The sequence below is a fragment of the Ovis canadensis genome, chromosome 6 (assembly GCF_042477335.2).
Source record: "Ovis canadensis isolate MfBH-ARS-UI-01 breed Bighorn chromosome 6, ARS-UI_OviCan_v2, whole genome shotgun sequence".
Lineage (NCBI taxonomy): Eukaryota > Metazoa > Chordata > Mammalia > Artiodactyla > Bovidae > Ovis > Ovis canadensis.
In genome coordinates this window covers 105,506,641-105,530,594 of record NC_091250.1, presented here as the reverse complement: position 1 = coordinate 105,530,594, position 23,954 = coordinate 105,506,641, and the positions used below count along the sequence as shown (strand labels likewise).

Genomic DNA, 23,954 nt, shown 5'->3' with positions numbered 1-23,954 from the left:
TTAGATACAGTGCCTGAAGAACTATGGGTGGAGGTTCATAGCATTGTCCAGGAGGCAGTGATCAAAATCATCCTCAAGAAAAAGAAATGCAAAAAGGCAAAACAGTTGTTTGAGGAGGACTTACAAATAGCTGAGAAAAGAAGAGAAGTGAAAGGCAAAGGAGAAAAAGAAAGCTATATCCATCTGAATGCAGAGTTCCAAAGAATAGCAAGGAGAGATAAGAAAAACTTCCTAAGTGAACAATGCAAAGAAGTAGAGAAAAACGATAGAATGGGAAAGACTAGAGATCTCTTCATGAAAATTAGAGATAAAAAGGGAACATTTCATGCAAATATGGGCACAATAAAGGATAGAAACAGTATGGACCTAACAAAAGCAGAAGATATTAAGAAGAGGTGGCAAGAATACATAGAAGAATTATACAAAATAAGATCTTAATGACCCAGATAGCCATGATGCTGTGACTACTCACCTAGAGCTAGACATCCTGGACTGCAAAGTCAAGTGGGCCTTAGGAGGCATCTCCTAAGCTAGTGGATCTGATGGAATTCCAGTAGAGCTATTTTAAATCCTCAGAGATGATGCTGTGAAAGTGTTGCACTCAATATGCCAGAAAATTTGGAAAACTCAGCAGGGGCGACGGGACTGGAAGAAGTCAGTTTTCTTTCCAATCCCAAAGAAAGGCAATGCCAAAGAATGTTCAAGCTACTGCACAATTGAGCTCATTTCACATGCTAGCAAAGTAATGCTCAAAATTCTCCAAGCGAGGTTTCAACAGTAAGAGAACTGAGAACTCCCAGATGTATAAGCTGGATTTAGAAAAGGCAGAGGAACCAGAGATCAAATTGCCAATATCCATTGGATCATAGAAAAAGCAAGATAATTCCAGGAAAGCATCTACTTCTGCTTCATTGACTATGCCAAAGGCTTTGACTGTGTGGATCACAACAGCCTGTGGAAAATTCTTCAAGAGATGGGAATATCAGACCACCTTACTTGCTTCCTGAGAAATCTGTATGCAGGTCAAGAAGCAACAGTTAGAACTGGACGTGGAAAAACTGATTCCAAATTGGGAAAGGAGTACATCAAAACTGTATATTGTCACCTTGATTATTTAACTTAAACACAGAATACATCAGCCAGACTAATGCCAGCATAATGCCAGACTAAATGAAGCACAAGCTGGGATCAAGATTGCTGGGAGAAATATCAATACCTCAGATATGCAGACGACACCACCCTTATGGCAGAAAGAGAAGTGGAACTAAAGAGCCTCTTGATGAAAGTAAAAGAGGAGAGTGAAAAAGCTGGCTTAAAGCTCAGCATTCAAAAAATGAAAATCATGGCATCCAATCCCATCACTTCATGGAAAATAGATAGGGAAAAAATGGAAACTGAGAGACTTTATTTTCTTGGGCTCCAAAATCACTGCAGATAGTGCCTGCAGCCATGAAATTAAAAGACGCTTGCTCCTTAGAAGAAAAGCTATGTCCAACTTAGATAGCATATTACAAAGCAGAGACATTACTTTGCTGACAAAGGTTGGTCTAGTCAAAGCTATGGTTTTTCCAGTAGTCATGTATAGATGTGAGAGTTGGACCATAAAGAAAGCTGAGCGCCAAAGAATTGATACTTTTGAACTGTTGTGTTGGAGAAGACTCTTGAGAGTCCATTCAACAGCAAGGAGATCAAACCAGTTAATCCTAAAGGAAATCAGTCCTGAATATTCATTGGAAGGACTGATGTTGAAGCTGAAATTCCAATACTTTGGCCAGCTGATGCAAAGAACTGACTTATTAGGAAAGACCCTGATGCTGGGAAAGATTGTAGACAGGAGGAGAAGGAGACCAGACAGAATGAGATGGTTCGATGTTATCACCGACTCAATACATGAGTTTAAGCAAGCTCCTGGAGTTGGTGATGGACAGGGAAGCCTGGTGTGCTGCAGTCCATGGGGTTGCAAAGAGTTGGACATGACTGAGCGACTGAACTGAACTGAGTTCAGGCAGGGCTCCTGAGTTAGAGAATGAGAAATACGTGGCCTCTCATCTTCTATGTGGGCAGGGCCCAGCCTCCTCCCTTCAGTGTTCTTGCTATTTTTGTCTTGGGGTATCAGTCCACAGAAAACAAACTCCAACTCTTTGCTCCGGGGCCCTTCTATCTCCTGCCTCAAGACCATCTTCCCTTTCCTTAGAAAGAATGACTTTGGTTTTGATTAGGGAAAAATACACCCTCATCTCAAAGCCAGAGGCTCTCTGTCATACTGACTAACTGTGGTGAAGGGCCTTGGAAGCCTACTGCGTGGACCAAGCTGACCTCTTCAGGCTCAACAGGACCTGACCTCTGCAGGACCTGCAGGGATGTGCAGTGGAATTCCTCGACCTGGAATGTGCTTTCTCTTACTCTCTCACCACCTGTTCTTTCTTCTAGCTAAGTTCTCCTCATATCTCTGACGTCAGCTGAAATATTACCTCCCCAGAGGGATCTTCCATGACAGCTAAAGCAACTCATGTTCCCTTTTGTTGTCATGTAGAACCCACTGCTTCTCCTGTTTGTCACAGCTCGTATACACACGTGCACATGATACTCAACACAAGACATGCATATATATTTAAATGTGTTTAACATGGGTTCTCTTCCTAAATGAAAAGTTCCATGAGCTGTGAGATAGTATTGTCTATCACTATTCTAACTCCTTGTTAAAAGGAAAAGTGAAGTGTTAGTCTCTGAGTCATGTCAAACTCTTTGAGACCCCTGGACTGTAGCCTACCAGGCTCCTCTGTCCATGGGATTCTCCAGGCAGGCATACTAGAGTGGGTTGCCTTTCTCTTCTCCAGCTCCCTGGTAGGGACTCAATATAAAGCACTACATTAGTGAAGATGATGCATGTTGAAAATGATAATGATGAGGTTTTGACATGTTCAAGTGCCGTTTCTTTGTGCAGTAGGAGCATACCTCTATACGAACGTGTGGTTGTAATTATTTGTCAGCCTGTCTGCGTCTCCCACCAGACAGTTATCTCTTCAAGGGCAATTACCCATGACTTACAGGTCTTTGAATACCCAGCATCTTCACAATGGCTAGTACAGCATGTGGTGTAAGTCATATATATTTAAGGAACTGAAACTCGAGATCCCATTTGGGTTAGAACAGAAGGAAGAGTGGGATAGAAGAGTGGTTTAGCATATGGATGGGCAACATACTGGATTTGTACAATCTGACCCCCAGATTTCAATATTTGCAGTGTAAAGAAACTCAGGGAGTAGTGGCAGTTAATTCATTCTTTCTCTGCATCTAAATAGAATAATTCAATATGTGCACACAAAAATAAAAGACCTATGCATAATGAAGGAGGTATTAGCATAGTGTAAAAACTATGTCATGTCTCAGGAGGTGGCCCTCCTGATTTCAGTAGGAGATCCTAGAGAAATGAATGAGATGCTGAGCTATTTTAAGTTATTGGTGAAAAACTGATGACCGTGAGCCCTTTATTTATTACATGTTTATTTATTTGTATTATTTGTTAACTATTACTTAATAAATGTGTTTATTTTGTACACAAAACATTTAAGACATTAAATCTATAATGATGAGAACATAATAAAAAGAAACCTAATAATGCATAGATTGTGAACTAAATGCTTCATACATGAGTGCTCCCTAAACTCCATGTGCAGGCTGGGGTAGATGAGCTGATGTCCACTATAATCAACATAGGATGTTTAGTATGCTATTTATGTATCAAGTCTTATTTTCTGTGTCAATAACATTATGTGAAACATAATCTCTTTATTAGAGAAAGAAAAATCAAGCAAAGTGTTAAGATGTTGTGGTTAATAGCACAGTTTCAAATCGCCCCTCTGTCACCTACTTAGTTATTTGATTCTAAGGCAAATTTCCTAATTTCTTTGAACTTCAATTTTCTTCTCTGTAGCACTGCTGCTGCTGCTGCTGCTGCTGCTAAGTTGTTTCAGTCGTGTCCGACTCTGTGCGACCCCTTGGAGGGCAGCCCACCAGGCTCCCACGTCCCTGGGATTCTCTAGGCAAGAACACTGGAGTGGGTTGCCATTTCCTTCTCTAATCCATGAAAGTGAAAAGTGAAAGTGAAGTCGTTCAGTTGTGTCCGACTCTTTGCGACCCCATGGACTGCAACCTACCAGGCTCCTCCATCCATGGGATTTTCCAGGCAAGAGTACCTGAGTTGGGTGCCATTGCCTTCTCCCTCGAGCACTGGGGATGCTAATTATAATAATAATAAATACTAACATTGGCCTATGGATTATTGTGTGTCATGGATTATTTTCAGCACTTTGAATTTATTAGCTCTTAATTTTCACATTAACTCCATGAGATAAGCAATATTATTATGCCATTTTAGAAATGAAGAAACAAGGCAGTTTATGCAACCTGACCAAAATTACACAGCTAGTAAGTGGTGGACTAAGTAACCCCGTTATTCTCTCTTTAGAGGATGTGCTCTTAACCACATCATAGCTATCTTATAAGAATTATTTAATTCTTTACAATTATTTAATTATAATGCATGCAAAACAATGATTTTCTCTGGGATATTAATATTGTTATTAGTATTATAACATTAATAGTTATTAATAAAGTTTCACTATTACTATAGTACATTAAAAACAGCACAAATCATCAACTAGTGAATTTTGTTGTCCATATTGTTAAATACCAAAGTTTTTTAAAAATAAAAAGATAATTAAGGCTTTTCCCCCTAATAATTATGTTAAAAGTAATAATATAAGACAACAAAGCAATAATAAGTTTGATTTTATGTTAATATTTCTGTAAGAATAGTATGGGTATATTTTAAAGGATTAGAGTGAAAAAAATTCTGTTGATTATAAAATAATAATGAGTAGTCTGGTAAAGTTTAAATTCTCTCTTGTTTTTATTTGCAAGGCTGATTCTAATACAGAAAATGTAACCATATAGATATTAAGTAAGCAAAAATGTACAGACATGTTGGGGTAAAATATTCAACACCAAGGAGAATCTGTTGTTATTATTAAAAACACTGTATCGTTAAAGATATATATGATATCATATGCAACCACATATTGTTTGCTCTACTGGTATTAAATGTGTCTCCTTTAAAGTAAATAACCACTGCTCACAAGACTCACATTCTACAGTTTTATTATTGTTAGGATTTGAAGGCTAAAGTAAATATTGGAAAAATCTTTCAGACAGTGTTTTGAAATAAGACATCCTAGGACTAACACAATGAAAAATCTATTAAATCCCAAAATGTGTTAATAAACATTTATTGAGCAAGTGCTCCATGCTGGGCTCTGTGTGGCTTCTAATATCACTGACCATTATGGAATCATCATGGTCATGTCCAGTCTATCAGTACAGTGGAGCATGATAAGTTAAGACAAATATATTTGGAAAGAAACTTTTAAAGAAAGAAATGCAAAATACATTACCACATTTAGCCAAGAGTTAGGGAGTAAAGCATATATTGTATTTTGAAACAAGCTTTGGTTACTTTCTTTTTTATTAATTTTTAAAATGTTTATACTATTTAAAAAGGTTACTTTCCATTTACAGTTATTACAAAATATTGGTTATATTCCTCCTATTATACAATACATCCTTGAGACTGTGTTACACCCTAGCCATGCTTACTTTTATCTTCTCCCTGTCATCTATTAACCAGCCATCTCAGAGCAAATTGTGACTTTTTGAGACAGAATGGAAAACATATCCAAAGTTTAATACAGTATGGCTAGGTATCCTGAATAAATAAAAACTCTAGAAAGCCAAGATTTCAACTTCTGTTCTTCTTGGGAGATAAAAAGGTTTGACAGAAAGTGAAAAAGATTAAGCAGCTGACCCACCATCTTCCAATATTTTCTGGACTATTTTCTTGATTCTGGGGGCTTCCGGATCCAGGCAGATTTTCTTCCCATTCCTTAGCACGGCTCTGGAAGAGAGAGAATTATCTGTGAGCATCCTGGCAATCATCGGAAGGGATCCAGCAGTGGTGGTAGGGAGGAGGATGGAGGGCTTCCTTAGCGAGGCAATACTAGAGAAGCAGAAACTTACAATACTTCGACATTGGCACAGTGGGGTCCAGCCCTGTTGACCTGCAAACTTTGGATGTTACTGGAATGAATGCCAGAGGTGGTCTTCAGACACAAGCAGCGAAGTTCAACATGGAGCAATCTCTCTTTACTGCTAACTAGGGCAGAAGATATGATTCTATTAGTGGTCATGATTATCTCCCAGATCTTATCTATCAATGAGTACCCCCCTCACAAGGCCATTGTGAATATGATCGACCTGTCAACCTTTACTAAAGCACCAGCAGAATTCCTGGCACAGGTCAAGTGCCCACAGAGTGCAGCGTCTCCATTTGTAATTATTCATATAGTTCCCTTCTCTAGTCCCAGGGGCACTAAGGCAGTCTCTCCCCCAGACACAGCTGCAGCAGAAGCAGCCTCAGGTTAGGAGAAGCAGAGAGTCTACTATCCACCTCTCCCTAAAGTTTCTCTTACGTTTTCCATTGGTGGAGGGAACCAGCATCGTCAGGAGCAGTGACATCAGCAGCAACACCTGTAGGACAGGAAGTGGGCTGCGCACGGTATATGAGGAGGTGGTGTGGAGTCTGAGGCTCATGGTGGAAAAGACTTGAGTTAGAGTTGTTCCCAGAAAGGTGAACTGCTGCTCAAGAGTCCACAGCTAAGTGGTTTTCACAGTCGCCTGATGTCTTTTATACACCCTGCCTCAAGGCCAGTAAGGAAAAAAAGGATAGGGATAGGGGAAGTGAGGGTGTGTGGTAACACAAGTGTAAGAGTGGTCAAGTTGTGCCCAACCCAGATAAATGCCAGGCAAGTCAAATGCCTGCTAAATTTCATTTGCTGCATCCCTGCACATGCTCGCTCCCCCTTTCTTTCTCAATATCCATCTCCCTTACACATATTTAGGCAAGAACTAGACTGAAATATTACATATATTTTCTTTGAATAATTATGTAATATGCCCTGCCTTTCCTATAATGCAATTTAGAGGCCTTATAGATGTTTTAGGTATATCTGAAAGCATAAATGTGTGGCCCTCGGAAAAGAGAGTTATCTTCCTTTTCCAGTTGCCAAGGAAAGCAGATGTTACTATCTTGGTTGTTGATAAGCACTGAGATTCGTTTGGAGTATGTAGATAAAATAGGAACCAATTATTATCAAAACAACTTTATGTATTTATGGACTCCTTTCTGTCTTCCAAATGTATTATCTTTTATAATTTCATCCAGAAACTAGAAGCAAACTCATCCTCCTTTGTGTTATAAAATAAACTTTTTACTTTTTTCTATCATCTGAGTCCACTTAATCTAACAGAGAAATGTATGATACAATTCACTATAAAAGACTTATAAACTGCAGATAAAATATGCAAGTTCCTCTTCATCATTGCTCTACATTCTGAGTCTCCAATGGTAACCACTGCTAAAAATTTAGCATTAGTTTTCTATTCTATCTACATATATATATATATATATATATATAGAGAGAGAGAGAGAGAGCCATATAATACCTAAAGATATACATATATAGAGAGAGATAGACATAGATCATTTTTTATACAGTTGAAATTATTATACAGCTTTTGTTCTCTAAAATTACATCATCATCCTTTCATGTTACCTCAATGTCACTTTTCTCCATTCTTTTCAATGTCTGCATAATGTCCTATAGATAGGCAATTGTCACCAACCTCTGTCCTACTGGCAACCTTGTAGGTGTTTCCGGTTTTGCGCTTATGGATTGCAGTAAGATCTTTATTAAAGTCTCAAACTCTAATTAAGTGTCTTGATCTCAAACCCCATGTGATATGGACAAAGCCTGGCAGATGTACAGGAGGGGCCCACAATGCACATACTGGCTGGTGTACGCTGTCATCTGGATCTCTGACTCATCTATGAGATTGCTTCTTCAACAGGACTGTACAGTTTTGTGTTTTTTTTTTTTTAAGGTTTTAAAAAATGACATTTCTTAAAAGTTCAGTTCAGTCGCTCAGTTATGCCTGACTCTTTTCGACCCCATAGATTGTAGCACGCAAGGCCTCCCTATCCATCACCAACTCCCGGAGCTTACTCAAACTCATGTCCATTTGGTCAGTGATGCCATCCAACCATTTCATCCTCTGCTATCCCCTTCTCCTCCCAGCATCAGGGTCTTTCCCAATGAGTCAGTTCTTCCCATCAGGTAGCCAAAGTATTGGAGCTTCAGCTTCAGCATCAGTCCTTCCAGTGAATATTCAGGACTGATTTCCTTTAGGATGGACTGGTTGGCTCTCCTTGCTGTCCAAGGACTCTCAAGAGTCTTTTCCAACATCACAGTTCAAAAGCATCAATTATTTGGCTCTGAACTTTCTTTATGGTCTAACTCTCACATCCATACATGACTACTGGAAAAACCATAGCTTTGACTAGATGGACCTTTGTCGGCAAAGTAACGTCTCTGCTTTTTAATATGCTGTCTAGGTTGGTCATAACTTTTCTTCCAAGGAGCAAGCATCTTTTAATTTCATGGCTGCAGGCACTATCTGCAGGGATTTTGGAGCCCAAGAGAATAAAGTCTCTACTGTTTCCATTCTTTCCCCATCTATTTGCCATGAAGTGATGGGACTAGACGCCATGATTTTCAGTTTTTGAATGATGAGTTTTAAACCAGCTTTTTTACTCTCTTTCACTTTCATCAAGAGGCTCTTTAGTTCTCTTTCTGCCATAAGGGTGATATCATCTGCATATCTGAGGTTATTGATATTTCTCCCGCCAGTCTTGACTCCAGCTTGGGCTTCATCCAGTCCAGCATTTCTCATGATGTAGTCTGCATATAAGTTAAATAAGCAGGGCAACAATATACAGCCTTGACGTACTCCTTTCCTGTTTTGGAACCAGTCTGTTGTTCCATGTACAGTTCTAACTGTTGCTTCTTGACCTGCATATAGATTTCTCAGGAGGCAGGTCAGGTTGTCTGGTATTCCCATCTCTTGAAGAATTTTCCACAGTTTGTTGTGATCCACATATCAAAGACTTTAGCATAATCAATGAAGCAAAAGTAGACTTTTTTTTGTGGGACTCTTGTTTTTTTGATGATCCAATGGATGTTGGTAATTTGATCTCTGGTTGCTCTGCCTTCTCTAAATCCAGTTTGAACATCTGGAAGTTCACAGTTCATGTACTGTTGAAGCCTGGCTTGGAGAATTTTGAGTATTACTTTGCTATTGTGTGAGATGAGTGCAATTGTGTGGTAGTTTGAGCATTCTTTGGCATTGCCTTTCTTTGGGATTGGAATGAAAACTGACCTTTTCCAGTCCTGTGGCCACTGCTGAGTTTTCCAAATTTGCTGGCATATTGAGTGCATCACTTTCACAGCATCATCTTTCAGGATTTGAAACAGCTCAACTGGAATTCCATCACCTCCACTAGCTTTGTTCATAGTGATGCTTCCTAAGGCCCACTTGACTTTGCATTCCAGGATGTCTGGCTCTAGATAAGTGATCACACCATCATGGTCATCTGGGTCATGAAGATCTTTTTTGTATAGTTCTAGGTATTCTTGCCACCTCTTCTTAATATCAGCTGCTTCTGTTAGGGCCATACATTTCTTAAAAGTTAACATGTGCATAATAGGAAACTGAAAAACACAAGAAACAAAAAACAGTCATCCATAATCACAAGCAGTTTATCGTTTGATACTAAGCATCCATTTTTATGTAAATAAGATCATGCAGTTATGTATCATGCTTTCTCACACATCATGAATACTTACCATTTCACTATCCGACAGTTATATGAGTGTTTTGATAACCAAGAAAATACTATACCAACTCAATGCGGGAAAAGAAATGTAATCCTGCCTTGGCAACAAATATTTCATAAGAGACAAAAATAGCAACAGCTCTCTAGATAAAGATATTGGTTAGAGTTATGATTAAAATACTACATTCCCTTAGCGCTCGATTAAAAATGGGACATAGACCAACAGAGTACCTGAAGTATAATGCTTCTAAGAGGATTCATTATCCAAGCTAAACTATTAAAGTGTTAGCGAGGAAGTATGTTTGCATGGAATTTCTTAACAAAGTGTTCCTGTGATACAGCCTAGAGATGTACACGCATCAGCGGTTATCATCCAAATACAAGTATGACACACCCATATGCATCCTTCCTTTTACACTTCCTTCTGCTGCCAACCTAATGAGCAAGTCCTGATGTACATTTCTCAGAGATGGTTTAACCATTCCATATCCAAGATGATTTATTTTTATCAATTATAGCAAAAATATTTGGACTTCCCTGGTGGCCCAGAGGTTAAGATTCTGCTCTCCAAACATAGGGGCCAAACATAGGGGCCAAGGGTTCAATCCCCGGTCAAGGAAGATTGTACATGCCTCAATGGCATGCCAAATATATACACACACACCCACACACACACACACATATATATATATAAATATATATGGGCTTCCCAGGTGGCACTAGTGGTAAAGAATCTGCCTGCCAATGCAGGAGACGTAACAGACAGAGTTTCAATCCCTGGGTCAGGAAGATCCCCTGGAGGAGGACATGGCAACCCACTCCAGTATTCTTGCCTGGAGATTCACCATGGGCAGAAGAGCCTGGCAGGCTACAGTCCATGGGGTCCAACAGAGTGCAACATGACTAAAACAACTTAGCATGTATATATATGTACATATATATAAATTTGAAGTGAAAGTCGCTCAGTCATGTCCAACTCTTTGTGATCCCATGAACTATACAGTCCATGAAATTCTCCAGGCCAGAATACTGGGGTGGGAAGCCATTCCCTCCTTCAGGGGATCTTCCCAACCCAGGGATCGAACCCAGGTCTCCTGCATTGCAGGAGATTCTTTATCAGCTAAGCTACCAGGGAAGCCTATATATATGTATATATAATATACATTATATATATAATTATATGCATCATATATATAACACATATAAATATATATATACGTATATATTTTGTTAAGTCACTGAGTTGTGTCTGGCTTTGTGACCCCATGGACTGCAGCCCACCAGGTTCCTCTGTCCAATTCTCCAGGCAAGAAACAAAGATATTTACAGATTGGTTAATTCATTAGCTCTACTTTTTATCATACACTGTCACCTCAGGACATCTAAAAATCTTAGATGTTGCAAAATAATGAACCTTGTCCACAATAAACATAGGTGCTTTACAAAAATGAACATATAAATCTATGGTTACAACCTAAAACTGTCTTCGAGATATGGAAACGCCAGCCAGGAACCCTTCCCTTCACCCTTTCTCTTACCCTTCCTCCAGCTTTCTGGGGGACAGGGCTACATCTAGCTCCAAGGGGTGATTAACAGAGACACTCCCAGAAAATCTGGGCTTCACTGGTAACTCAGCTGGTGAAGAATTTGACTTCGATACAGGAGAAAGTGAAAGTGAAGTCGCTCAGTTGTGTCTGACTCTTTATGACCCCATGGACTGTAGCCTACCAGGCTCCTCTGTCCATGGGATTCTCCAGGCAAGAGTACTGGAGTGGGTTGCCATTTCCTTCTCCAGGGGATCTTCCCAACCCAGGGATCGAAACTGGGTCTCCTGCGTTCCAGGCAGATGCTTTAACCTCTGAGCCACCAGGGAGGGTTGGGAAGATCCCCTGGAGAAGGGAATGGCTACCCACTTCAGTATTCTGACCCGGAGAATTCCATGGACTGTATAGTCCATGGGGTCACAAAGAGTCGGACATGACTGAATGACTTTCACTTTCACTCCCAGAAAACACAGCCCTTCCTAAAAATTAAGGAAAGGGAATCAGTTAAGGGGTTATTTTACTACCTCTGCTTTTAATATACTTTGGGCATTAGGGCTTACTTATTTTTTAATTCACAGCAGTATTAACTAAAACGCACAAGTAGAACAATAATTACATAATCTGAATGTCTGTGACTCGTGAGCACTGACAGACCCTTCTCTGTCCACTTTTGAATGCAGAGGCATGTGGAAGATTTCTTTGAATGCCTCGTGTATCCTGTAGTGTGTAGGATAATGCAATGTACAGTAGGTCATAGCTAAATAGTGTTAGTGAATAAATCAGCTATTCTCATTAAAGGAAAGTTTCTCTTTCTTTTCTAATCAGTCACAGTTCTCAAACTAGACTTCACATGAACCCAAAGTGCAAGTGGTATAAAAAAGTGATTTGGAAGAGAGGATGGGCCCCCAGACACAGGTCATCTTCCTCTTACAGCTTTGTAGAAATCTGATACAATATTCAAGCTTCCTATTTTCCTTTCTGCTTATTTATTTATACCTTCAAAATTCTAGAAGAAACTCTTAAAATGTTAAGTGTATAAAATTACCTTTTATCATAAGAATGATTGTGTAAATAATTTTTCCAACTTAAAAAAAATTTTAAGCCATTTTTTCCTGTTTATCAGTTCCTGACTATGTCTATTAAGTTCTTAATTCCTGCTTTACAATGTATTCCTTATTTTTCTCCACCCTAATAGTTTTCTTCTTATAACTTGCAGTCTAACAGTAGAACATATTAAATTAACATGATTTCCCCCCTCTTCCAACCCCCAAATTCATAGTCTAGCAGGTAAACTCAAGGAAAATCTTAAACTGAAAATAAGTATTCTTCTAAGAGGGACCATGTGAAGTGAATTACAGAGAGAATTTCAACAGGAAATAGGACCAGGGGAATAAATTTCCTTCTAGTTCTTCCTGAGTGATGACTGTATGACCTTTCCCCATTATTGTGATTAAAATGTTGCAATATTCACAAATACTGTGAATTAAAAATAAGACGCAAAGCAACCGAATACAGACTATATTGCCTCTAAGAGGATTCATTATCTCATCTAAATTGTTAAAGCACTAGCAAGGAAGTATGTTTTCAATGAATTACTTAACAATGTATTTCTATAGAGCAGTCAAGAGACGTGCATGCCAATGCGCCTGCACTGACTCACAAATCAGATCTATCTGTATTCAAATGTAAGTTCAAAACCATTTCCAGAGTAAGACATAAAAGGTTTTGGCATTATTCATAGTCTTTCTTTTTCTGTCCTTCTCATCTCTTCCCTCCACAACACATGCTGTTTACTCTTCTTTTTAGTTTTTGTGCTTCCCCGGTGGCTCACAGTGTAAAGCATCTGCCTGCAGTTAAGGGAGACCTGGATTTGATCCCTGAGTCGGGAAGATCCCCTAGAGAAGGAAATGGCAACCCACTCCAGTATTCTTGCCTGGAGAATCCAATGGACGGAGGAGCCTGCTGGGGTCGCAGAGTCAGACACAACTGAGCAACTTCATTTTCTCTACTTCTTTTCCTCTTACGAATACTAACCACATTTCCCTTCTGGTTCGCTTCGATTAGTCACAAGTTCCTAATCCTTTGGGGGAAACTGTATGGAATGTCTTCTGAGCTAACAATGCTACTTGAGTTAGTTGATACCAGGAAAGAGGTAGCATGTAGCAGAGGATCGTCAGCTCGTTGTCTTGAATAACAAGTGTATTTTGTCACAAAAGACACATTGTCAGCAAGGTTTGTGAGGCAGGATGAACATATTTCTTGAGTCACTAAAATTTCACGAGCCTATTAGTCAGCATTTGAGGTAAAATGCTTTTAGCTAGTTTTCATTTATTCAATAAATATTAAGTATCTGTTATGTGCCAGACAAAAAATGAGACCTCAAATATTTGTGCAAAGCAATGGGATATAAATACTAATTTACTACTACTACTATACACTGCTACTGCTACTATTGCTAACTGTTCTTACTATTGTGTGCATAACTTTTTTAATTTCCATGAGGAGAAACAATACTGACACTAATAAGTGGACTGTACAGAAATGGGTAAAAAAATATTTTAAATAAGTTATTTAAGCAGAAGAAATTAGCTTATACAAAGTTACAATTTAAAAGAATGCTAGAAAATTAGTGTCACAGGTTCTTGTGTTTAAAAATAATTTGACAGCTTTTTATGAAACTTACTTTGTCACCCTGTTTGTGTGTGTGTGTGTGTGGTAACTTACTTTATCTCTTTTTCCTTTAAGCCATTGTATTATAAATAGCCGTGTCATTCAGGAAATTAGCAAGGTTTCTAAGACTCAAAACAGAACTTATCTGTTAGCTATTTTAAAAGGAAAATATCTAAAGACACTGGAGGAACATTAGTCTTTAAAATTAAGACGTATGTTATTTCTGCTTTATGTAGACTGTTTTACACTGACATCTCCCAAGTATGAAGGGAATAAGCTATCACCTACAAATTAGTAATAAAACAATTGATACAGTAGATCTTAGAAATGATAAAATGGAGAGTCAGTCTGTTAAAGCACTTAATCAATAAGTTGAAATACTAGCCAACAAAATATTTCCTCTAAGTGCTGAAATCTAATACGTTTTCTGTATAACTTTAAGTGGACAAAAGTGATCCAGACCTCAAATGTTGTTGCCTTAGTCAACTAAGTTGTGTCCGACTCTTTTGCAACTGCATGGACTATAGCTCAACAGGCTCCTCTGTCCATGGGATTTTCTAGGCAAGTATACTAAAGTGGGTTGCCATTTCCTTCTCCAGGGGAATCTTCCTAGCCCAGGAATCAAAGCCACATCTCCTGCACTGGCAGGTGGACTGTTTTGTTTTGTTTTGTTTTGTTTTTTACCACTGAACCGCCAGGGAAGCCTTGACTTCAAATACTCTGGCACTAATTTAATTGAGGCAATTTCCTACCCAGGGGTGGTGAGGCATGGGGTAGGAGTGGAGGGAGAGGGGAAGGTGAAGAAGTGGGAGGCGGAATATCTTCCTGGGTGCTATTACACAAGAACATTGCAAAGTTCTGCAGGCATGTAGATTTTTAATGATGTTGATTGCTGCCATTTGTTGAACATTAGATACATGATGATCATTTTTCAACTCCCTTTCGCTGCATAACAAGCCATTCCCAAACTTAGTGGCTTACAAGTCTGTCATTTCTGATAATTCTGTGTGCTAATGAGAGGCCGAAGAGCTGACTCATTGGAAAAGAGCCTGCTGCAGGGAAAGACTGTGGAAGAGGGAAAGACAGAAGAAGAAGAGGGTGGCAGAGGATAAGATGGTCAGATAGCATCACTAACCCAATGGCTTCCCAGGTGGTGCAGTTGGTAAAGACTCTGCCTGCTCAGTGCAGGAGACACAGAGATGCAGATTCAATCCCTTGGTTGGGAAGATCCCCTGGAGGAAGAAATGGCAACCCAATCCAGTATTTTCACCTGAAAAATCCAATGGACAGAGGAGTCTGGCAAGGTACAGTCCACAGGATTGCAGAGCCTGACACGATGGAGCATGCGTGCACCCTGCACCAACTCAATGGACATGAACTTGAGCAACCTCCAGGAGATTAGTGGAGGACAGCAAAACCTGGAATGCTTCAGTCCCTGGATCCAGAGTCTGACATGACTTAGTGACTGAACAACAACGAGAAGTACTTTTGCTTTCATCTTGCCTGAGTACACTTGAGTGGGGGTGGTCAGAGAGCAACTGGAAGGGCTGAAAAGTCCAAAATGGCCTCACTCACCTGGGAGGTGGTTTGTCCTGGTGACTGACTGAGATTTCTGCTTCAGCACCTGGGTCCTCCTGTTCGTCCTCCTATAAGTAATATCATGATATTTCTCAGGAATAAATGAAGGAGGAAGGAAGGAAGGGAGCAGGGGAGAGAAGGGAGGGAAGAGAAGAGCAGGAAAGGGAGAGGAAGGAGAGAGAAAGAAATAAAAGATAAGAATGCGACTTCTTTGGTGGTGCAGTGGTTAGGAATCCACCTTCCAACGCAGGGAACTCGAGTTCAATTCCTGATGGGGAAGCTAAGATCCCACATGCCAAGGGATAACTAAGCCCACATGCTGGAATTACTGAGTCCATGTGCTTCAACAAGAGTAGCTAGTGCACCTCAGTGAAGACCCAGTACAGCCAAAAAAAAAAAAAAAAACAAACAAACAAAGAAAAAGGACAAGAGCCTTCCACTCTCCTCCCCTTCCCATTGCCTCTCCTTTCTCCTCCTCCTCCTGCTCCTTCCTCATGAAGAACGTCCAGCATGCCTTTTCAGGATCCTCTGAATGGCGCACCATGGCTTTTTTCCGTATCTGTGGTGGCCCCAGATAGCACAGAACAAACATCCTCTCTGGGTTCAGCTCACCACTTGAGGACACTGTCTTGCCCAAAACTATGCCCACTCACCGCAGGTAGCCCACATCAAATGGCTGGCCAGTGGGGGGATTCAGAGGTCTGTCTGCCTGCCACAGTTCAGAATAATTCTACAAGGCCATCCCAGCTCCAGAGCTTCTCATAAGCTCCCCCTGAATCTTCTGTTACAGCAGCAGTTCTCGATCTACCCACTGCTGCTTCCTTACTTCCTAAGAGATGTTGCTTTTTAGAGCAGTTCTAAATACATTTCCCACAGGGAGATCTCCTCTCAGAGTTTGATTCTAGGCAATGTCACCTAAGATGCTATTTTTCTCTTAAAAAAAAAAAATCTAGTTCCTAAAAAACAATCTAGTTCCTTTTCATTCAACTTTCAAGAGAAGCTTTGTCAGAGAAAACAGTATCTTTGCTGCCAAAGGACCTTAACTAAGGTTGAGAGCTTCTCATCTTTGTAATCCTAGTATCATAAGGATCCCATACAAGGTCTGGTATGAAACAAGATTATCAATAAATGTCAATACTGATGTTTCATTGATTTATCAATGATAAACATGGATAAACATTCAATATGGATGAATGTTTATAGAAGGGAAATACATCATACATTTTTTAAATGTCGTCACATCATTGACAGAAAATATGTAGCATTGTTTTCAGAGGCTTTCTGAGAAAGACTGGTGGAAAAAGAAAAGATTTCTTAGAAGCACTAAAAATTAATCATTCACACACAGGTAGAAAGGATAGCAATAAATATAAAAAAAATTAAAAATTGAGCTTTCAGTTTTCTCATTTAAAGAGGAATTTGAATTAGGACACTCGAGAAAGGAACTAACATTTATCAAAAAATGACTTTGTTCCAGGTTAGTCTTCATTGCCTGAGAGATAGATATTATTGTACTGATTTTACAGATGAGAAGACTGAGGGATGCAGAGGTTAAATAAATTGCCAAAGTCAGATAGCTAAAAATACAAACTAGACTTGAGATACAATTGTTTTGACTTTGCTCTTCATCACAAACTACAAAGAAATATCGCTGGTCTCTCTTACTGGGAGTGAATCAAATCAACTGTTTTTCTTTTTTTCTTTTTTCTTTTTCAACTGTTTTTCTCTTTGTCAAATCTGAGAAGTGGGTCAGAAATAGTCATCATACATTTATGTGGTAGTGGAAACACATCCATTAAGAAAATGGATTTTTCAGAGGGTGGGGGATGTTTTCCCAATTTCTCAATATTCAGGAAATTGGAATCTATAGGCTTTGTAGAAGCAAAGTTTTGAAACTAAACTCCATTTCTCTGTGTCATTATTTCACTCTACATATCTGAAGTATGAGCAATCCTTTTCAGGAATATATTATTAATTTTTTCTGACTAAAAGCCACTAAGGACCATCAGTCAAAATCAGAATCACATGCATGCTCCTTGTCTTCCGTGACTTAGTCAGTGAGGCAAGTTGAAATCCCCAGATGCTTCTGCTGCCTGGTAAATTTCTCAGTTTGTAACATCCAGGAAAGAGTTAGAAGTTATGAACAACATGAGAATTAACCACAATAACTCTTTTCCTTATGCAGGAATTAAAACTATGATAGAAAAACTAAACCACTAGTCATAGTTTATCATAGACCTTGTCATATCTTCAGGAATTGAAGGATTATGCGAATGTGACACACCCAGAGGCAAACAAGAAAATCTGGTAGAATGAGCAGCATCGATTGTACACTGAAAACTGTCTGGATTGGGGGAGTAACATACAATACATTTTAGCTGAGCATTTGTTCAATTCCCAGTGATTTCATATATGACAGTGAATTTCAGAGGGATAACAGAGTGAACATAGTATGTAGAGACTTGGAGGGAAATATAAGGTATATCCTTAGAAGACATATATTAGATTAATTTCCCCCTGTATATGTTCCAGTATTCTTGCCTGGAGCATCCAATGGACAGAGGAACCTGGAGGGTCCATGGGCTCACAAAGGGTCAACACGACTAAGCGACTTAGCATGTGCACATGTTATTTTTGATTTTGCTAGTGTCTTTGATTGTCTTTGTTTTTGATTTCTGCTGGTGGCAGGATCAAAAGTAGCAGCAGGGTTCATGAGCAGTAGCTGTCACTGAGGTTCTTGTGTAGATTATACTTTGGTAATATACTGTGATCAATTTTATTTGTAGAACGGCCAGTTATGGCAAGCCCATAACAAATACAGCTTGAAGAATATTGCAATGAGGTCTTAGTCTATGATCTATAAGCAAACGAAACTTTTAAATCTTGCTGCTGGGGAAAACAGATCTTGAATTATGATAAGTAATTAGTAATGTTTATTTCTTCACATAGCTTGTGTTTTATCCATTCAAAAGGAATTTAATACACTTTAATTGGCCATTATCAAGCACCTAATGAGTATTTTGGAGCTGATATAATAAATGAGGGATTGTTTAAAACACTGAAATTTATAATTCAAACTTTTATAGTGACTTGGTGTGAGCTTTTAGTGTTTCCTTAGGATAACGATATAAATCATGGATTCAAAGGAAAAATGCTATTTGAGAGAGCAATACAATACTACAAAAGTTTAATTTTTTTTTAATTTGAGGTATCTTGTGCTTTTTAATATTGCTGAAAAAAATTGTCAGCAAACTCATCTCTTTGAATCTGCTCTAGGTGTTATCATGTCTTTCTATCTCTGCTTGTCTCTTACATACACTCTATTATATAGATATATTGATATGTAATCATAGAAGATCTGTTAACCTAATTGATATTTTATATATATGGAGAGATGGAAAGATATAGAATTACTTAGGTGAAATATGGGTATATTAATAATATATTAGTATACACTATTAAACATACATACATGTTAATATAAGCATCAGTTCAGTTCAGTTCAGTCGCTCAGTTGTGTCAGACTCTTTGCAACCCCATGAATCGCAGCACACCAGGCCTCCTTGTCCATCACCAACTCCTGAAGTTTACCCAGACTCATGTCTATCGAGTCGGTGATGCCATCCAGCCATCTCATCCTCTGTCATCCACTTCTCCTCCTGACCCTAATCCCTCCCAGCATCAGGGTCTTTTCCAATGAGTCAACTCTTTGCATGAGGTGGCCAAAGTATTGGTGTTTCAGCTTCAGCATCAGTCCTTCCAATGAACATCCAGGACTGATCTCCTTTAGGATGGACTGGTTGGATCTCCTTGCAGTCGAAGGGACTCTCAAGAGTCTTCTCCAACACCACAGTTCAAAAGCATCAATTCTTCGGCACTCAGCCTTCTTCACAGTCCAACTCTCACATCCATACATGACCACTGGAAAACCATAGCCTTGACTAGTCGGACCTTTGTTGGCAAAGTAATGTCTCTGCTTTTCAATATGCTATCTAGATTGGTCATAACTTTCCTTCCAAGGAGTAAGCGTCTTTTAATTTCATGGCTGCAATCACCATCTGCAGTGATTTTGGAGCCCCCAAAAATAAAGTCAGCCACTATTGTCACTGTTTTCCCATCTATTTGTCATGAAGTGATGGGACCAGATGCCATGATCTTCATTTTCTGAATGTTGAGCTTTAAGCCAACTTTTTCACTCTCCTCTTTCACTTTCATCAAGAGGCTTTTTAGCTCCTCTTCACTTTCTGCCATAAGGGTGGTGTCATCTGCATATCTGAGGTTATTGATATTTCTCCCAGCAATATTGATTCCACCTTGTGTTTCTTCCAGTCCAGCGCTTCTCATGATGTACTCTGCATATAAGTTAAATAAGCAGGGTGTCAATATACAGCCTTGACTTACACCTTTTCCTGTTTGGAACCAGTCTGTTGTTCCATGTCCAGTTCTAACTGTTGCTTCCTGACCCGCATACAGATTTCTCAAGAGGCAGGTCAGGTGGTCTGGTATTCCCATCTCTTTCAGAATTTTCCACAGTTTGTTGTGATCCACACAGTCAAAGGCTTTGGCATAGTCAATAAAGCAGAAATAGATGTTTTTCTGGAACTCTTTTGCTTTTTCTATGCTTTTTTTCAGCGGATGTTGGCAATTTGATCTCTGGTTCCTCTGCCTTTTCTAAAACCAGCTTGAACGTCAGGAAGTTCACGGTTCATGTATTGCTGAAGTCTGGCTTGGAGAATTTTGAGCATTACTTTACTACCATGTGAGATGAGTGCAACTGTGCAGTAGTTTGAGCATTCTTTGGCATTGCCTTTCTTTGGGATTGGAATGAAAACTGACCTTTTCCAGTCCTGTGGCCACTGCTGAGTTTTCCAAATTTGTTGGCATATTGAGTGCAGCACTTTCATAGCATCATCTTTCAGGATTTGAAATAGCTCAACTGGAATTCTATCACCTCCACTAGCTTTGTTTGTAGTGATGCTTTCTAAGGCCCACTTGACTTCACATTCCAGGATGTCTGGCTCTAGATTAGTGATCACATCATCATGATTATCTGGGTCGTGAAGATCTTTTTTGTACAGTTCTTCTGTGTATTCTTGCCACCTCTTCTTAATATCTTCTGCTTCTGTTAGGTCCATACCATTTCTGTCCTTTATCAAGCCCATCTTTGATTGAAATGTTCCCTTGGTATCTCTAATTTTCTTGAAGAGATCTCTAGTCTTTCCCATTCTATTGTTTTCCTTGATTTCTTTGCATTGATCGCTGAAGGTCAGGAACGGCAGCAGTAAGGAGATACCCCTCGTCCAAGGTAAGGAGCAGCGGCTGTGCTTTGCTGGAGCAGCCGTGAAGAGATACCCCACGCCCAAGGTAAGAGAAACCCAAGTAAGATGGGTAGGTGTTGCAAGAGGGCATTAGAGGGCAGACACACTGAAATCATACTCACAGAAAACTAGTCAATCTAATCACACTAGGACCACAGCCTTGTCTAACTCAATGAAACCAAGCCATGCCTGCGGGGCAACCCAAGACGGGCGGGTCATGGTGGAGAGGTCTGACAGAACGTGGTCCCCTGGAGAAGGAAGTGGCAAGCCACTTCAGTATTCTTGCCTTGAGAACCCCATGAACAGCATGGAAAGGCAAAATGATAGGATACCGAAAGAGGAACTCCCCAGGTCATTAGGTGCCCAATATGCTACTGAAGATCAGTGGAGAAGTAACTCCAGAAAGAATGGAGGGGTGGAGCCAAAACAAAAACAATACCCAGTTGTGCATGTGACTGGTGATAGAAGCAAGATCCGATGCTGTAAAGAGCAATATTGCACAGGAACCTGGAATGTCAGGTCCATGAATCAAGGCAAATTGGAAGTGGTCAAACAAGAGATGGCAAGGGTGAATGTCGACATTCTAGGAATCAGCGAACTAAAATGGACTGGAATGGGTGAATTTAACTCAGATGACCATTATATCTACTACCGCAGGCAGGAATCCCTCAGAAGAAATGGAGTAGCCATCATGGGCAACAAAAGAGTCCAAAATGCAGTACTTGGATGCAATCTCAAAAACGACAGAATAATCTCTGTTCGTCTCCAAGGCAAACCATTCAATATCACAGTTATCCAAGTCTATGCCCCAACCAGTAATGCTGAAGAAGCTGAAGTTGAACGGTTTTATGAAGACCTACAAGACCTTTTAGAACTAACACCCAAAAAAGATGTCCTTTTCACTATAGGGGGACTGGAATGCAAAAGTAGGAAGTCAAGAAACACCTGGAGTAACAGGCAAATTTGGCCTTGGAATGCGGAGTGAAGCAGGGCAAAGACTAATAGAGTTTTGCCAAGAAAACGCACTGGTCATAGCAAACACCCTCTTCCAACAACACAAGAGAAGACTCTACACATGGACATCACCAGATGGTCAACATCAAAATCAGATTGATCATATTCTTTGCAGCCAAAGATGGAGAAGCTCTATACAGTCAACAAAACCAAGACCAGGAGCTGACTGTGGCTCAGATCATGAACTCCTTATCGCCAAATTCAGACTGAAATTGAAGAAAGTACGGAAAACCACTAGACCATTCAGGTAGGACCTAAATCAAATCCCTTATGATTATACAGTGGAAGTGAGAAATAGATTTAAGGGCCTAGATCTGATAGATAGAGTGCCTGATGAACTATGGACAGAGGTTCGTGAGATTGTACAGGAGACAGGGATCAAGACCATCCCCATGGAAAAGAAATGCAAAAAAGCAAAATGGCTGTCTGGGGAGGCCTTACAAATAGCTGTGAAGAGGAGAGAGGCAAAAAGCAAAGGAGAAAAGGAAAGATATAAGCATCTGAATGCAGAGTTCCAAAGAATAGCAAGACGAGATAAGAAAGACTTCTTCAGTGATCAATGCAAAGAAATAGAGGAAAGCAACAGAATGGGAAAGACTAGAGAGATGGAAAGATATAGAATTACTTAGGTGAAATACAGGCATATTAATAATATATTAGTATACACTATTAAACATACATACATGTTAATATAAGCATCAGTTCAGTTCAGTTCAGTTCAGTCTCTCAGTTGTGTCCGACTCTTTGCAACCTCATGAATTGCAGTACACCAGGCCTCCTTGTCCATCACCAACTCCTGAAGTTTACCCAGACTCATGTCTATCGGGTCGGTGATGCCATCCAGCCATTTCATCCCTTCTCCTCCTGACCATAATCCTTCCCAGCATCAGGGTCTTTTCCAATGAGTCAACTCTTTGCATGAGGTGGCCAAAGTATTGGTGTTTCAGCTTCAGCATCAGTCCCTCCAATGAACATCCAGGACTGATCTCCTTTAGGATTGACTGGTTGGATCTCCTTGCAGTCCAAGGGACTCTCAAGAGACTTCTCCAACACCACAGTTCAAAAGCATCAATTCTTCAGTGCCCAGCTTTCTTCACAGTACAACTCTCACATCCATACATGACCACAGGAAAACCATAGCCTTGACTAGAAGGACCTTTGTTGGCAAAGTAATGTCTCTGCTTTTCAAAACACTGTCTAGGTTGGTCAGAACTTTTCTTCCAAGGAGTAAGCGTCTTTTAATTTCATGGCTGCAATCACCATCTGCAGTGATTTTGGAGCCCCCCAAAAATAAAGTCTGACACTGTTTCCACTGTTTCCCCATCTATTTGCCATGAAGTGGTGGGACCAGATGCCATGATCTTCATTTTTTGAATGTTGAGCTTTAAGCCAACTTTTTCACTCTCCTCTTTCACTTTCATCAAGAGGCTTTTGAGTTCCTCTTCACTTTCTGCCATAAGGGTGGTGTCATCTGCATATCTGAGGTTATTGATATTTCTCCCCGCAATCTTGATTCCAGCTTGTGCTTCATCCAGCCCAGTGTTTCTCATGATGTATTCTGCATAGAAGTTAAATAAGCAGGATGGCAATATACAGCCTTGGCATACTCCTTTTCCTATTTGGAACCAGTCTGTTGTTCCATGTCCAGTTCTAACTGTTGCTTCCTGACCTGCATATAGGTTTCTCAAGAGGCAGGTCAGGTGGTCTGGTATTCCCAGCTCTTTCAGAATTTTCCACAGTTGATTGTGATCCACACAGTCAAAAGCTTTGGCATATATAACATATTAATGTAAGCATATATAACATATTAATCCAATTGGAGTTTGTGCGTATGTATACTAATTGGATTAGTTGTTCTCTTTTGTTTTCTTGCTTTTCTTCAGAATGAGCTATTTATGTTAAAGTGCTATTTCAATACCAGCGAGACAGTGGGATTTGCTTAGGTCACCAACCTGTTTAAGCCCTACGTGTTACTATGCGTTAGTCACTGTCTTAAGAACAGAAGAGAATATGATAAATATAGTCTTCCTCTTATAAAGT

At 39.7% G+C, this 23,954-nt stretch overlaps 1 protein-coding gene, 1 long non-coding RNA gene and 1 other non-coding gene across 5 annotated transcripts in view; 1 reads left to right on the top strand and 2 right to left on the bottom strand.

The window, feature by feature from the left end:
• The window catches only part of LOC138442630 (uncharacterized), a 94,975-nt gene that overhangs the window by 28,015 nt on the left and 43,006 nt on the right, over positions 1 to 23,954 (top strand). Inside the window, exon 3 of one of the 3 annotated variants that reach the window (XR_011257794.1) lies at positions 3,935 to 4,277. The exons of the other annotated variants lie outside the window; for them this stretch is intronic. This is a non-coding gene — a long non-coding RNA (uncharacterized lncRNA). Of the gene's footprint in view, positions 1 to 3,934; positions 4,278 to 23,954 lie in introns of those variants that run through there. 3 annotated transcript variants of the gene reach the window in all.
• On the bottom strand, positions 4,889 to 7,375 carry PPBP (pro-platelet basic protein). Its single transcript, XM_069594352.1, has 3 exons — positions 6,528 to 7,375; positions 6,076 to 6,211; positions 4,889 to 5,953 (listed from the first exon to the last, which is right to left on the bottom strand). The coding sequence occupies exons 1-3, from the start codon at positions 6,646 to 6,648 to the stop codon at positions 5,851 to 5,853; spliced, it is 360 nt and encodes a 119-aa protein (XP_069450453.1). The 5' UTR covers positions 6,649 to 7,375; the 3' UTR covers positions 4,889 to 5,850.
• TRNAS-GGA (transfer RNA serine (anticodon GGA)) lies at positions 11,592 to 11,663 on the bottom strand. Its single transcript has one exon. It is a non-coding gene; the product is annotated as a tRNA-Ser (tRNA).